Below are 15,965 nucleotides of genomic sequence, written 5' to 3'. Positions count from 1 at the left end.
TTGCATCAGTAAGGGGTTTTTTTTTTTGGAAGAAAGAAATTCATATTTTTTATTCAGTAAGAATGCATTAAACATCACTAAACAAAAAAGTAAAACTAAAATCCTTTTTTGAAACAAACCTTCAGATCTTACCAACCTCGAACCTTCGAACAGTAGTGTACGTTTCTGCGCACTTTAGTACATCTTGCCTCTGTAGGTGTTGCAATCCTGCAGAAATCTGCAGAGTTCTCTGTGGACACAGAGTGTGTGTGTGTGATCCTGCTCAAGGGTTGGTGCATCCGTGTGAGAATGTGCTGACCATTGCAAAACTCAACATAGCCATGTTTGTTTTTAAGCATGTGTCTGCTGGTGTGTATTTTCACTTTTCTCACACATCTTTGAGACCTGTTGACCTTCCAGATACAGCAGTCATGTATTAGTTAAAAGTTTCAACAGCCTTGTTCTCGCATGATGTTTTTGACTAAATAATGAATGCTTCAAGGAGCAGTTTCATAAAGTTGTAATGGCAGCTGTTCAAAGTCAACAGAATTTCTTGTTGCTCTTTAATTAGCCTCTTTCTCATTAACATGCAAAATGGGGATGATGTTGAACTGATTAATTTTTGTGGTTTATCAATGTGCTGAATTTTATTTTTTATTAGCTCAAGTCATGCAAGCAGATGAGCTTTGAAAAAAAGTTTAAAGGGGTCATATGATGCGATTTCAATGTTTCCCTTCTCTTTGGAGTGTTACAAGCTCTTGGTGAATAAAGAAGATCTGTAAAGTTGCAAAGACTAAAGTCTCAAATCCAGATATTCTTTATAAAAATTAATACTTGTCCACACCCCTCTAAAACGGCTCGTTCTAACACGCCCCCACATCTTTATGTCAGTATGTGGGAAGATTTGCATAACGCGCCCAGATGTCCACGCAAAAAAAGAAGCCGTACCTTTTATTCTCGTTGTAGTACTGTTGTTGCTGCCGCCGCCAAGTCGTATAGACGCTGTGTGTTTCACTGTGAAAGTGAAACTACTTTGTTTGGCCTTGACGATATCCACTTTGTCATGCCTGGAGCTGATCCGTGCTGCGGTGTGCTCACTTTCATCAACTTTGCACTGTGGATCGCTGAAATCGGGTTTGTCACATGTGGTTGCCGCAAGCTCCTTCGTAGAATCCGCCGGCCGTGCCGTTCTCAAGCCCGTCTGCCTCTGCTCACTCAAGCCGGCTGCGGCTCACTCTAAGCCTCCAGCCTAGATGGGGCACTACTATGAGAGTTGGACTTGTAACCCGAAGGGCGCAGGTTCGAGTCTCGGTGCTGGCAGGAGTTTGTAGGTGGGAGGAGTTGTAGCTGAACAGCGCTCTCTTCCACCCTCAATACCCATGACTGAAGTGCCCTTGCAAGGCAAGGCACTGAACCCCCAATTGCTCCCCGGGCGCTGGATATAGCTGCCCACTGCTCCGGGTGGTGAACACGGTGTGCTCACTTTCAGAAGGTGGGCATAGAGGGGAAACATTAATGTAAAGTATGTGGAAAATAATGTGTTTTTTGAACCTTAGACCACATAAACACATTTCATTACACCAAATACACAAAATAATGTGATTTTTAGCAGCATCATATGACCCCTTTAATTTTTTTCTGTCTTTTGTCATGTTATATTTTCATGATGGTTCAATAGGCAATAAAAAAAACATACTCCTCATCCACTTAACATTAGTTTTGAAGCATTAAATATCACAAATGAATCCTTTTTGTTAAAATGTTAATAGACACATTAAAAGCCTTTTTTAACAGGAAGATGAATGAAGTTTGTAATGTCAATTGTCTGTGACTGTCTGATGGAGACATAAGGATATTTATTTATATGCCTCTGAAAGCACCGGGCTTTGTTTTAGACATAAGACATAAACCTGCACTTGTTTGAACAGGAAAAATAACCTTGCTTGTCTCTTTGCTAGAATGTAGTGAATACACAAGGATTCACATTTTTCCGTGAGGATATGGTTAAGAAAATGTGATCAGATGAATAGTAAGTCTGGTCTGATTTTAGATGGAATTGGCACCTGGGGATTAATATGCAATAAAAAGAACAGGGTAACTGAGTTCAGTGTGCACTGGGACTGCTTCTATTGTGAGTCTCTTTTTGTGTGATATATATCCATAGATCATAAACGTGTGCTTGAGAGGCTGCTGTGACAGCTTAGAGTATTGAGGGATTTTGGTCGCTTAGCTGAACCTGAGATACACAGCCACTGTTTATTCACTGAGCATCTTTGTTGCATTTTATGCCTCAAGCATTTGGTTTCAGAGAGGTCCTGTTTGAAAACTACAAGCCATGAAAGATATGAAGGCTTCCTCGCTGCATTATTCACATTCATGGAGAAAGAGACAAGAGAGATTTAATTAAGGATTCTGAGGGAGATGTGATTGACAATGAGCAGACTGGGGTCTGTTCCAAAACCCTGTGAGCTGCCTCATGCCTCACTGCCTAAGTAGGCAGCTGCCTTCTGAGACCATATCCTAATATTGATGGAACCTTATAAGTGACTTATTTAAAACATTTTTCAATAAAATAATTAAAATAGTAATTTATGCACTAATGGTCAAACGTTTGGCTTAATGAAGATATTTAAATATCTCTTATGATCACCAAGGCTGCATTTATTCGATGAACAGTAAAAATAATAATATTTGGAAATATTATTACAATTTAAAATAATTAATATATTGTAAAATGTAATTTATTTCTGTGATGGCACAGCTGAATTTACAGCAGTCATTACTCCAGCCTTTAATCTTACTGTATAATAAACTGTACCACTATTATTCAGCAAGGATGCATTAAATTAATCAAAAGTAACTGTAAAAACAATCATTTCAATAGAAACCCATGATATTGGGAATTTGGGGTTCATAAAACACATTATTTTCCACATAATGTACATTATAGTGTCTCCTCTATGCCCCGCCTTTCTGAGACACGAAGATTTTTGCAAAGTTCATCGTTCTGAATTTAAATAGTATTTATTTACAGAGGTATATGATGTCACACTTGTCCGTTTGTGAAGGCGTTGCGCAGCACAAATCCGTGAATGAATGTTCCAAAGTGAGGTAACTTCAACAGATTTCCCCAGTTCAGGGAGTAGGTAGCAATGAACACTGTGTAGGGACCATGTCAATGGGAACACAGTTTATGCACGGAGCTCACTTCTAACGAGCTGATTATCTGAATCAGCTGTGTTAACAAAGAGAGACATGCAAAATATGCAGATCTGGGGGGCGCGAGGACTGGAATCGAGAATGTTAATAAAGGATTTTGCTTCCGAATTATGCTACCATCTGTTTTAATGTGAGGTAGCAAAATCTGACAGGGTAGCACAAATCGTCAGAACACAGGTGCGACTAGACAAAAACAATAAAGCCCATTACAAATGAGGCATTTGTTGTATCCAGTGGGGACATAATTATGGATTATAATGACTTTATATACTGTCTTTTTACGCATTACGTTGCATCGTGCCGCGTAAACATAAAACCATGTCTGCATTTGTGATAAATGACAAACAAGCACTACTCAAAACTCACGTTTGAATCATCTGTGGCAAATCCTTTAAATTTGAAAACATACTTACAGTTTGTGAGTCAGAACAGCCGGCATTGCAGTCTACTCTCCCAGGATCAGAAAACAGTCCTCCATAAAATGCACTGCACACATCTGGATTTAGTGTTAATTGAAACAGCATTTACTGTGCTAGAGGCCAGAGAATGTGGAGGTCATGTAGATAAGCTGTTAGTACACCTATTGTGTTCCTTGGCCCTTAATTCAAACAGTGCAGTGAAGCCATTGTTGTGTTTCATAAAAAAAAATGACTCCTGAGAGAGATGAAGACACTATGAATTAATTACATGTCATACCCTCCCCTCTCTGGCTTATTCCTTTTTTTAGCACTGTCATTCCCATAACATAATGACATCAGGTGGAGGGAATGAGGATGAATCATGTTTACTGTGCTCCGCTGTTGTTCCTCCTGTCTCTGAGCAGCACACTTTACACAGAGTCCAGCTTGTTTACGCATGAAACCTTTAAAATGAAAACTGAAGCTCTATTCCAACTCCTAGTGAACTGAATTGCTGTCTGCTGTTTACACAGGTAGCTACATTCAAAGAATCTTTAAACAAATAGTCAGGGAGGAGCTCACATGAAGTGCACAGGTGACGTGACTCACAACTGATTGCAGAAGAATTTGACATTAGCATGTTGATAAACTAATGACTCTAGACTGTAATTAACATAAATACATAGGGCCAGTGCTGCATAAAGCCTTTGCAGGGCCCTGGGCTAACACAGCTTTCGTGCTTGTTTGTACATTAGTAGTTTTCCCAAGGTTATTCAGCAGATACAGATTATAGCTTTTTTAGCCTTCTCCTGAAGAGATGTGTGTGCCTTTCATTGCATTGCTCCGTATCTCATTTAATTTGCCTCTGCTGCCTGTTGACAGCTCGCCCGGTATGGAGATTTACGTGTTCTCCAAACAGAGCTGAGCGGTACAGACGGCTCACTTATGAACAGCATCTTTCCATCGTGCCTGGCGGCTGTGTTGCTGAACCATCCATTGAATTTAGAGAGCTTCTTAACAACAGGAACCACATTCTTAATTGGCATGTTTTACAGCAATCTGCACTTGAGAAATCGATTTGTGTTATCCATTCGAGTCCTCTATTAGGAGACTGTCTCTGCTGGGATTAGGTATTCTGCTCTAAAACTGAAGCTGGCATATTTTTCACTGATGTTTTGTTAATGAACTCGAGCTCATACCGACATTTCTGTTTATCAGAGCTGTACATTTCACATTTATGCTGACATGCCTCATCTGGTCCTCGTTCTGTCAACAGTCTTTCTCCCACATGCTGTGAGATGCCTCTGTGACTATGAAATAAAACATTTTTCCTGACTTTTGCACTGAAAAAAAAAGAAACATTTTTTTCTATCAGTATTTCAGTCTTGTTTTCCAGTAAAAATGTCTAAACACCCTTTGTTTATTTATCTTAATTATTTATCGTTTTTCCTTATAAATTACTTGTGTAAGGTAATAAGATTTGCTTTCAGAGGATGTAACTATGAATAATGTAGAATATAGAAATAGAATATAATCATTTATTTATATTTAATATTTTTATTTAATCATTTTTTTTAACCCGTTGGCAAATGATTTTTTTTTCTTGTATTAAGCATAAACCACTGTCATTTTAAATTTCATTTATGCTTAAAACAAGAAAAAAGGCTTCTCTAAAGAAAAAAAAAGAAACCAGTTCTCTCAAATATGAATGCTCTAGATTCATGTTTAAATCTTAAATATGAAAACTTCACTTTGAGTTTGATGGAAAACTATGGAAAATGACTCATCATGCAGGAACAATCCCATCCCACCTGGTGTCGAGCTTCCATCCTCTTGCAGCATCGTCATTCACCCACATGGAATGTAGCACTCAGATAATGTCTCAAACAGCACTCTGTTAGAAATCACATGCTCTCAATAGTAGACTGTAAGTAAAAACAAAATTGCCAGAAGATGACTGCAGCTGCTCATCATCATGGCTGGAGACACACCGGAATGGCTTACTTCTGTGCTCATTAGGTGGTCTTAATGTAGTTTAACAGCTACCCAGTTCCTCTCAAAGATAAAATATACACACACAATGTTCCTGGCAGCTCGTCTTTCATGTTCTGAGTTTGGGGTGATGACAAAATCTGAATTTTCTGGGTTTACACCAGAGATGCCACCCATGGAGGTGCCAGTCTGTGAAAGAAAACTGGTGGTGGCATCCTGTCGCTTGCCAATTATTATCCCACCCGCTGCTGACAATATTGATTCTATTGTAACACAGCTCGTGATCAACAAAAGACCAGCAGCTTTTATGTGGCATGGTGCTGAGAGGCAGTACAAGCCTGGAGATAGTGTAGAGTTATAAGAAGAATGAAGATCAGGATGTTCTTGAAGTCTTTCTTAGCTGGTCTTGAATCAGTTTTTGGGACTGGTACACATTTTACATCATATTTATTACAATGATGAGGAGGGAAGCATAGACAAAAGAGGGACCTATGACAAAAAAGGGCTTGGTGCCATCGCCTTTTTTGGTAAAAGTCATTGTGAGTGAGTGACTCACTCACAATGACTTTTACCAAAAAAGGCGATGGCACCAAGCCCTTTTTTGTCATAGGTCCCTCTTTTGTCTATGCTTCCCTCCTCCTTGGTGCCATCGCCTTTTTTGGTAAAAGTCATTGTCCTGATGACCAAGCAATATCATACCATACCTGGGCCTCTGGGACATTAGGGCTTTGTCCAAATCCTATAAAATAAAGCTGATTTTTCAGCAGCCGTTTCGACCAGTCTTCAGTGTCACAAGATCCTTCAGAAATCATTCTGATATACTGATTTGTTGCTCAAGTTCTGAAATTTCTCATTATCAGTTCATTACAGTAGACATAGCCTCATCTAGCATTTATCTGCCACCTAAGATAAAGATATTTTTGTGAGCGGCAGCCGTGTCGGTTTAACTGCACTTATAACGGACTGTTGAAAACAGTTTAGGCTCAATTAATCTTCTCAATTTTCATATGAAATCATATTTCCCTCAAATATTTACATCAATTGAGACCACACAGGTGATGACACTCTTTAGGCAATGTCCACTCTGAGCAGTTGACAGTGATGTACCATCTCAATGTCCACTGAACACAGTGTACACATCCCCGTGTGAAAGGGCCTTTTAAGTGGCAGCCATGTGGCAATTCCACCACTTGCCGCATCCCTGTGTGAAAGGGCCTTTTAGGCTGAATTCAGAACGGCACACTAGCACTTTTTCTTCCATATAAAGATGGTAAAAATAGTATGCTAGTTTGCTCTAGATTCATAGCAGAAGAGACAGGGAACAGTTAGGTTCAGATGAATCTGATCAAATCTTCAAGCAGTATTTCATTTTCACACCCCACTTTTTGTCCACTGGACCTGGGTCAGTGATGGGCGTGCAGAGTCCATTATCGTTCGAATGAAGGCAGATCCTCTGTCACAGCTTTCCAATTAGGACTTGGGCAGTGATCTGATCCCAGATCAGTCAAAAATGCTAGTTTCAATCTGGATCTCTTGAAGGAGCTTGCAAATAGCACTTGATGCCAGAAGGCCACAGAAAACTTAATGATGGATGTAACAGATGATATGCATCATTACGCATATGTTTTTGTATGCAAAAACAAGTCCAGCAGACAGTGTCTAATGGGTACGTGACTGGTGCAGGTACAGTGATTGTGAAAAGTAGCCATTGTCCTCTTTAAAACCTCATCAGTAAATCATTTGTTTGGACTTGCTTTTGAATGTCTATCATTTACTAAAACCTATTAATAATAGTTTTGTTTATTACTATTGCTGTTCTATTATTGTACTATAGAGTCTGGCTGAGGACATGAGGCCTAGTTCATAATATTACCCAGCATCTGTACGTAATGCAGCAAGGCATTCTTCACTGGCCTAATGTCTTAGGCAATAATTACAGGGCTGAATTAAACTACCGGGAGGGAATAAAGTGAGATTTACCCTCCCATCGGGGCCTTTGTGTGCTGCTTTTCAGCCAGAAGAGGATGTTTCTGTTTCTCAGAAAGATGCTTTACACACACACACACACACACACACACACACATATACTTGAAGCAATTAGGCACAGATTACTAGGCAAGCCGTCAGTGGTGTCTACACAAAGACCTGCCAGCATTTATTGTTTCCTGTTTTGCAAACATGCCATTTTATAAATTAACTTTTTAAAGTGAAAACTGTCATTTGCAAAATGCGGAAGCGAGGAGAGGAAGACAGTCTGTCTAAAGACTGGGCTTCATTCCTGAGATTATAATTTGTGCCACACACTGGCCAGGTTTTTTTCTTGTGCCAGTGAAGAATGAGGCATCAGGGGTCTTGTGTATGTGAGATGAAGAGCCAGAGAGAAAAGTAAAGATGTGGAGCATGTGAGAAAGGGAAACGGAGAGCTTGTGATTATTTATCATGTGCTCGAGCATGGGATGGCAGGAAGGTGGGTCGTGAAGAATGGGACATGACATCAAGCCTGCGACGGGACATCCTTCTCCAGGCAAAACAGATCAGACATATCATCCGCTACCGGCGTCCCAGCAATGACTCAAACAAGCCTAACAAAGACACTATGCAGCTAGAAGAGAGAGAGTGTCTGAGGGAGACAGAGAAACAGATGACGGTTAGAGGAGGAGGATTGCATACAAGAAACAGAAAGTGAGAGGACTTTATAAGAATTCTGCTGTTCTTAATACAATTTAAACTGTTTAGTAAACTGCATACGGAGTCAGAATTTTAAGGCATCATTGGCACACACCCAATGCTGTTCCAAAAGGTAAGCAACTTAATTATGCTGCCTCCTAAAGCTTGTTTTGGCCAGTTTCTAAGGCAGCATAATATGTATCCTTCACAGAGTAAATAATCCCAGAATGCATTAAGATAAGAAATTATAAATAAATAGGACTATTATGTAAATGTGTGTGTGTGTGTGTGTGTGTGTGTGTGTGTGTGTAGTCATTCACAGCATCATAAACTGACAGATGCCATCCCCAGAACTCATAACAGATTGTTTAAACAACATGATTGGTTTTTGTCTTGTACCACTGAAACTCAATGTTTATTTCTGTCCTGGGTGAAATGGCTGTCAGACAAGATAGACAATAAAAAAAATCTCAGGGGAAAAAATTCTGACAAAACTATGTATTTTCACAAAACCACAATCTACATCAGCCGTGTGCTTTTAGCCTGTAGGCATCTCTCTTTCAATGATTTGAAATCAGTATGAATATTGCCTCTGTCGTTTAATCTGTTTAGTTATCTGCTTGGTATTCATTGGACAATCTGTACTTTTGCGTTGCTAACCATTTTAATTAAAAGTGTTATTATCATATAGTGAGATCATAACACCGGTGCTATGAGTTTGTAGCGCAACACAGGGCAACTAATTTTAAGTGCTTTTGCTGTGCGTTCTGCATTATATCTCTTTCTTCCTTCATTCTCAATGCATCGCACGAGCCACCACTTACATCTGTGTGAAAGTTAAATGAGCCAGAGCTAAAGGTGAGCTCAGAAACTTCTTTTTTTCCTCTCTTTTTAGTGGAAGATGGCTCCAAAGATGTAGCCTGTTCAACACCAAATTAGACTATTTTTTTCCCAGGATGCTATGGCACAGCCCTCACACATTTAGTTTCTCAATTTAGCTTAAGCAGACACAAAAGCTTTGTTTCAAATACCAGAGAACTGCCTTGCTGTCTTCAGCCTACATTGGCAGCTGGTTTCTAAGGCTGCATCTTACCTGTAACGGAGCCTCATAAGTGACTGATTTGGAATGCTCTACATAGACAGCAACTCTCCACCTAGCGCTTCTTACATGTACACAATAAAAATACACACACTCAAATATTGGGTGAAATATTATTTTGTAGTCTTAAATTCAATACGAGTTCACTATCATTCAAATGGTTAGGCTCAGTAAGACTTTTTACATTTTTGTTTATTTTTTTATGAATAATTTTATTCACTAAGGACACATTAAATTGATCAAAAGTGACAGTGAAGACATTTACAAAGTTACAAAATATATTTCAAATAAATGTTATTCTATTGATTCTATTCTCAAGGATAATAGGATACTAAAGACCCTGGAGTAATGGCTACTGAAAATTTAGCTTTGCCATCACAGGAGTAAATTACATTGGGAAATATATGAGAAATATAAAACAGTTAAATTGCAATAATATTTGACAATATTACTGTTTGGGTCATCTAAATGCAGCCTTGGTGAGTATAGGAGACATTCAAAAACATTCAAAAATCTTACCGACTTTTGAACAAAAGAGTATACACAGTAGTAGGCATTTCTTGTATTAGATGATTTTTCTCACAGTTTTATCCAGGGTGCGATTTGCCGGGGGGGATGGGGGGGATTATCCCCCCCTCTGGTCTATGCATCCCTGCCTCTGCTGAATAACTTTTATCCCCGGTGGGGATAAAAACAACATGCAAACCCGCTCTGACGTCCAGATCTGAATCAAATGATTCGCGATTCGCGATACGCGATCCGATTGGAGCGCTTCGAAACAGTGAATCATTTTGCGACGCAATGGTTTAACTGATTCGGAGTTTCAAAGAGCTCCATTGTGTTCTTTGCTCGCTTTCTCTATGTAATTTGTTGTTTGAATATCCGTGGACATTAAATCATTACAATTAATAGGCCTAACGTAGGCTTACAATGTTTTTATTAAACTGAGATCACACTAAATACAATTTCCGTCATATTAAAAACATTTCTTAAAATTTTTCAAAAGCACCCCCCCCTCTGTTTTTTTCACAAATCGCACCCTGGTTTTATCATTGCACTCCAGTGAAGGATACCAGGAACACTGCCTTAGAAATTGACCAAAATTAGTCTTTTGAAGGAAGCATAATGTTTCTGCCTACCTTTTTAAACAGCCTTCACATTCAGAGGGCACCTCTGATTTCTTGTCTAGGCAGCTTAGTAGGTTTGGATCAGAGCTAAATTATACATTTATTTTCTCTGTCTTCTGTCACCTAGAGATGTTTGTCTCTCCTCTTTTTTACTCTCTTCCTCTCTTTCTTTAAAGTCTATTAATGAATAGATTTGCTAGTGTGGTCGGACGGTTGTTTGCCTGGGAAATTAAAGCGATGGCTGTTTTGAAGTGCTAGTGTATGATCGTCTCCTCCTCTGCGTACTTGAATTTTATACACAGGGCTGCTTATTTACATTTACATTTATGCATGTAGCAGACACTTTTATCCAAAGCAACTTACAGTGCATTCAGGCTATACATTTTTTTTTTTTTTTTACCAGTATGTGTGTTCCCTGGGAAAAGGTTGAACCCACAAACTTTTGCACTGCTAACGCAATGCTCTACCACTGAGCCACAGGAACTATTTGCTCATCTCCTCCTAATGCTTGAATACTCAGTCAGTCATGCACCACAAACCTGGGCTATCCATCTAGTTTTAGTATTCTTTTAAAAAGATGCAGGGTTAATTCTGGACTTTATCTGACCTCTAGATCTTTAGTAATTCAATAATGCAATTCAATTTCCTCTCTCTCGCACTGATATTTCAATGAATCTCTCAGAACGAGTTTTTCAGCTACCGTTATTTTGGTCTGTGGACGATTGATCAAGGTTTTGACAAATTTGGCCCTTCAGGGTTTTTCTATAAAATGACCACAGGAAAATAAGAGATTAAGGATATCTTTTCATTATTTCAGACACTGGATTCTCAAACCAGTGTTTATTCCATCACCATCTCTGGACATAAATATGAATTATTACAATGACATTCACCCATTCTCTCTACAATGTATTCTTTTATAGATAGCCACTCAAAAGGTTTCACAGATGATGAAAATCTGTTCTTGGCAAGCTTTGTGCCTCAAATAAACATCCCCTTCTCCCAGAGGCCCATCGTGTTTAAAACCCACAGGAACCTGGAGAAATAATGTGAAGTACGTTACTCATGTCCATACTAAAGCAAGCCTGTCTTGGTATCTTCAATGCTACAATCTCACAATAATTTACATAGAACAGTGATAAAACTGAAAAGTTTTGTCAGTTGAAGAATGGTGTTAAGTAAGTGGATGAATAGAGAGGGAAAATCTCTTGTTAGGAAGGGTGATTTGAAGACTGACATTCCACATAATACGAGCCACTGAGTGCAAGTAGAAATCAAAAAGACCTCCTTGGGTGAGTGGTGACAAGCTGGTCTCAGCAGCCAGGATCTGCTATCAGATGCAACATTGGGACTTGGCCAGCCAGAGCACAGGGGAGAGAGAGAGATGCAGCTTTTAGGAATGAACCAGAGCATTTTAAAAGCTGGCCAGAGACTCTCAATCTTTAAAGAAACATTTCCAGAGGAAATCAAATTTTCGACAGGCTTGTCCATTCCGTTTCAGTGGCCTGTGGAGGGATAAGGGGTTCAGAATGAAAAAGAAAAGAAAGGTGCTTTGTTTGGTGCATCCTATTCCCTGCAGACTACGCTACTTCCTGTCTTCATGGGCTGCCCATGTGAGCACGGATGCTGTGATGTTGACTGTAAGCCATTACCACCTTCCTTTTGGTGTTGTCTCTTGGCATTTGAAATTCCAGCTCACAAGGCATCACAAAAAGAGTAAATGCAGTGTTTTCCAAAAAGTTGACTGTCATTCAGGCCTGCTTGGAATTTTCCCTCTGGAGACGCCTTAGGGGAGAATCCATTCTTTCTCATCATCTGTATTCACAAATTCAAGTATAAACGCTTTTCATTGTAAACCAAGAAGACCAAAACGATATCTCCGGACGATATAACAGAGAAGACGCATTTTGTATTTCCAGCAACAAAAATTTTATTTACATTTTTATTCTTTAATTTTAGCTTTTATTTTTTATTTCATTCTAATTTTAGTTGTAGTTTTTTTTTAAATGCTTTTATTTCGCTTTAATTTTTATTTCTCTCTTACTTTCACAGTTTTCGTTGTTTTAGTACTTCTAAATTAGAAATGTTGCCTTGGGTTCTAACTTAAAAAAAGTGTTTAAATTTTTCATTGAATATTTTATTTTATTCCAGTTATCAAAAGTGATTTTTAATAGTTTTCGTTTTAATAGCATTTCATTTTTCAAAGTTGACTAAATTTTTGACAGAGAGATTAGGGGTCTATTATGCCGAAGAGAGAGAATACAGCTCTGTATCTGAATGACTATGACTTGCAGCTTTCTACTGTACTTTGCTCTGTGTAAAAAAACAAAAACAAAAAAAAAAAACCTGCCTAATACTGAAGAGAGCACATGCATTGGGTAATCTGTACATACACTCACTCTCTAAGGCTGCTCTGAAGTCTTAGTAATGCATAGTAACACACTCAAGATGAATTTTAAAGCAGTGAGGAGGAGAAAGTCTTAACATAGCCTTAAATGGTAATTGAGGTTGTGAATGTGTGAAAACTCAAAAGAAAGAAAGAAGATAGAAAGTCGAGGACAGTTCTTTCGCTCAAACCATTAGTCAGACAGAAATAAAAATGTATAGTGAGCAGCCCACATCCTGAAGGCCAGTCTTCCCTCTCTAAATTATAGGTGTTAGGTGCACATTTAGAAAGTGCAGATGGGCCAGGCAGTGGCTGAGCTTTAATAATGCAGTCACACACCGGCAAACATGCATTAGTGTGGTAGCTCTTCAATCTTTTTCTGCACTCCACCGCAGTGCAGACTCATTTCAGACATGTTACCGAATTACAACGTGTTGCAGTTTTGCTACTTTTGCATGAATATCATTGCTCAGATTCTTTTGAATTTCTCCAGACTCCTCGATCTTGACATGGCAGTGAAAAAGAAGGCGGCTTGTTGAACCACCACACATCTGTCATGCTCAGTCTTAGCTAAATGCTTGTCCAAGCCAAGTCATGAAGAGAGTTCATGTGAACATGATCGATGTGCGGTGGTTGCATAGTAGAAGATTTGAACTAAATGGTTACCCTCAGACCCAGACAAGAACATACAGGACTCCAATGTTGAAACTTTCAGTGGATATTAATTGATTTCACGGGGATAGTTCACACCAAAATGAAGGTTGTTTCAAACCTGTATTATAAGATTGTAAGAAGATACTTTGTAAGATGTCTCAGTGTTTCTTTTGTCCATACATTGAAACTCAGTGGCATCCAATGTTGTTTGGATCGCACTGACTTGTATGGACAAAAACAGTTGAAATATTCTTTATAATATATTTGTTTGTGTTTCACAGAAGAAACATACACATACAGAACAATAACAATTTGAGTAAGAGAAAACAAAATTGTCATTTTTATATTAAAATTAAAATTTAAGTGTTTACAAATAGCCCAAATTATTTTCAGTATGGCAATGTGAAAACAAATGTACAAATTAGTTAATTAGATAATTGGAATAGAATAGAATAGAATAGAATAGAATAGAATAGAATAGAATAGAATGTATTTTACTGTAGAAGTGTCAAATTAGGAAGATGCTAACCTAAGTTGTGTGACGTGATCTCATCCTTAAAAAATAATAATAAAATGCTGTAATACATTTTTTGTGTATTTTTGTTTATTTTGTATTTAAAAAAAACAGTTGTGGTACTGTTTTGAGTCTCCATTTGATGTGTCCAATGTAAAATCTGTTCCTAAAGCAAAACCAATTGAGAACCACTGGAATACAAGAGAGAACTTTTTCTGTTTGTGTTTGTTTGATCAGTGGAACTTGTTTTGAAGTTCTCAGAGCCATGGATGAAATATGTATGAAAATGTGGAGGAACACACACACACACACACACAGTCACATCCCGGGGAGTAGCATACAGTGATTCATATGTCCACCGGCATCATTTAGCTTTTAGGCAGGAGGAAGCTAATTATCCACTCCGTACTATCACTGCGAATGTCTCCAACCTAACTGGGTATTCTCAAAATGTCTTTGTATCTTGTGTTGGAGGAACTGACCCTAAATCAGCAAGAAGGAGCTTTATCTTTTGGGTTTCTGACCTCAAGTCATGTTTAATGAAAGACTCCCTGATTACATTGCCTGAGATTGGGCTGCTGTTATCAAGAAACCAAGTGTCCATCAGGCTATTGGCTTTTTCAGGCAGTTTGTCTATTGAACTGCTCAGTGTATCTGTGAAAGTGGAGTGTCTTTGATTTTCTGTCTTTATTTCTCTGTCGTGATAATCATGCATTTGTCCTACCCTGTTATTTTGTCCACTTTTCATTTCGCCAGGTGCATCACAACACTGACAGGAAGAGATGCAATCAATTTTTACCCCATAGCTAATCTGTATCTGTCTGTGTTTGACTTTGTTCATCAGTGTTGTATGTGTAATTCTGTTGTCTATCTGTCATATACGTGTGCAGGTTTTGAATTACTGTATCAGCCGGAGGTGGTCCGACTCTACCTGTCCCTGCTTACAGAAAGCCAGAACTTTAACACGCTAGAAGCAGCGGCTGGAGCTCTACAGAACCTCAGCGCTGGACAGTGGACAGTAAGTGTCTTCTCAGAACATTCCTGCACATAACAAATTTGGAAGAAGATTTAGATCCATTTAAAAACAATCCCAGATCAGAATTATTTTCATGATATTTGATTCCACAGATATACAGGATAGGGCATTTTATGATAGACATCATCATAAAATATAGAAATAAAACATACAGTAATTAGAGCCGTTGTCATCACCCATTTTATTTTCTGTCAGCTGTCCATCTGAATCTTTTGAGAACTTATAAACAAGCATTTTATTTATTCTTTTAATATAACTTTTTGTGGTATATACACTACCATTCAAACATTTTTTTTTTTTTAATTTAAAGAAAATATTTTTTTAGGTTTTTGAACAAGAAGTCTCTTATGCTTACCAAGGCTGTATTAATATAAAAAACAGTAATATTGTTAATTTTTTACTGTTTAAAATAAGTTATATGTTGTCATTTTACATATTTAAAAAATGATCCTTCAGAAATCATTCTAACATGCTGATTAGTGCTCAATTTTCACATATTTTATATTACTATCTATAGCAAATGAAGACAGCCTGTTCAACAACCACACCATCAAACTCTGATTGGCCTGCTAGAGTACATCGTGCAAATCCATAAACCATAATTTGTAATGTTTTGTTTTTGTCTGCTTCCAGTGCACCTTGAACACATTCCTAGTCAATACTTAATTACATGTCTGTACCACAGTGTTGTGTGGGGCTCTCTTTTCTCTTGAGGTAGAAGTCAAGAGGAAATGCCCCTAATAAACAGACACATCCCCCACACCTATTGCAAGAGTAAATCCCATTAAACTGCACTGCCCTGACCCTGCTTCCTTCTCCATGTCGGACCTGAAGTGCAGCCATGCATAAGCTCACAGCTTCTCTGTGTGGTTACGCCGTTTCAGACCTGCCTCA

General features: G+C 38.4%; 1 protein-coding gene across 13 annotated transcripts in view; it reads left to right on the top strand.

Annotated features, from left to right (window-relative positions):
* LOC109083416 (armadillo repeat protein deleted in velo-cardio-facial syndrome homolog) overlaps positions 1-15,965 on the top strand; it is a 115,550-nt gene that overhangs the window by 89,696 nt on the left and 9,889 nt on the right. For all 13 annotated transcript variants that reach the window (XM_019098252.2, XM_019098245.2, XM_019098238.2 and 10 more), the window contains one exon: positions 14,926-15,053. In XM_019098252.2, coding sequence (XP_018953797.1) covers positions 14,926-15,053 — 128 coding nt within the window. The remainder of the gene's footprint in view (positions 1-14,925; positions 15,054-15,965) is intronic.

The sequence above is a fragment of the Cyprinus carpio genome, chromosome A5 (genome assembly GCF_018340385.1).
Source record: "Cyprinus carpio isolate SPL01 chromosome A5, ASM1834038v1, whole genome shotgun sequence".
Lineage (NCBI taxonomy): Eukaryota > Metazoa > Chordata > Actinopteri > Cypriniformes > Cyprinidae > Cyprinus > Cyprinus carpio.
This window is presented reverse-complemented; position numbering and strand designations above follow the sequence as displayed.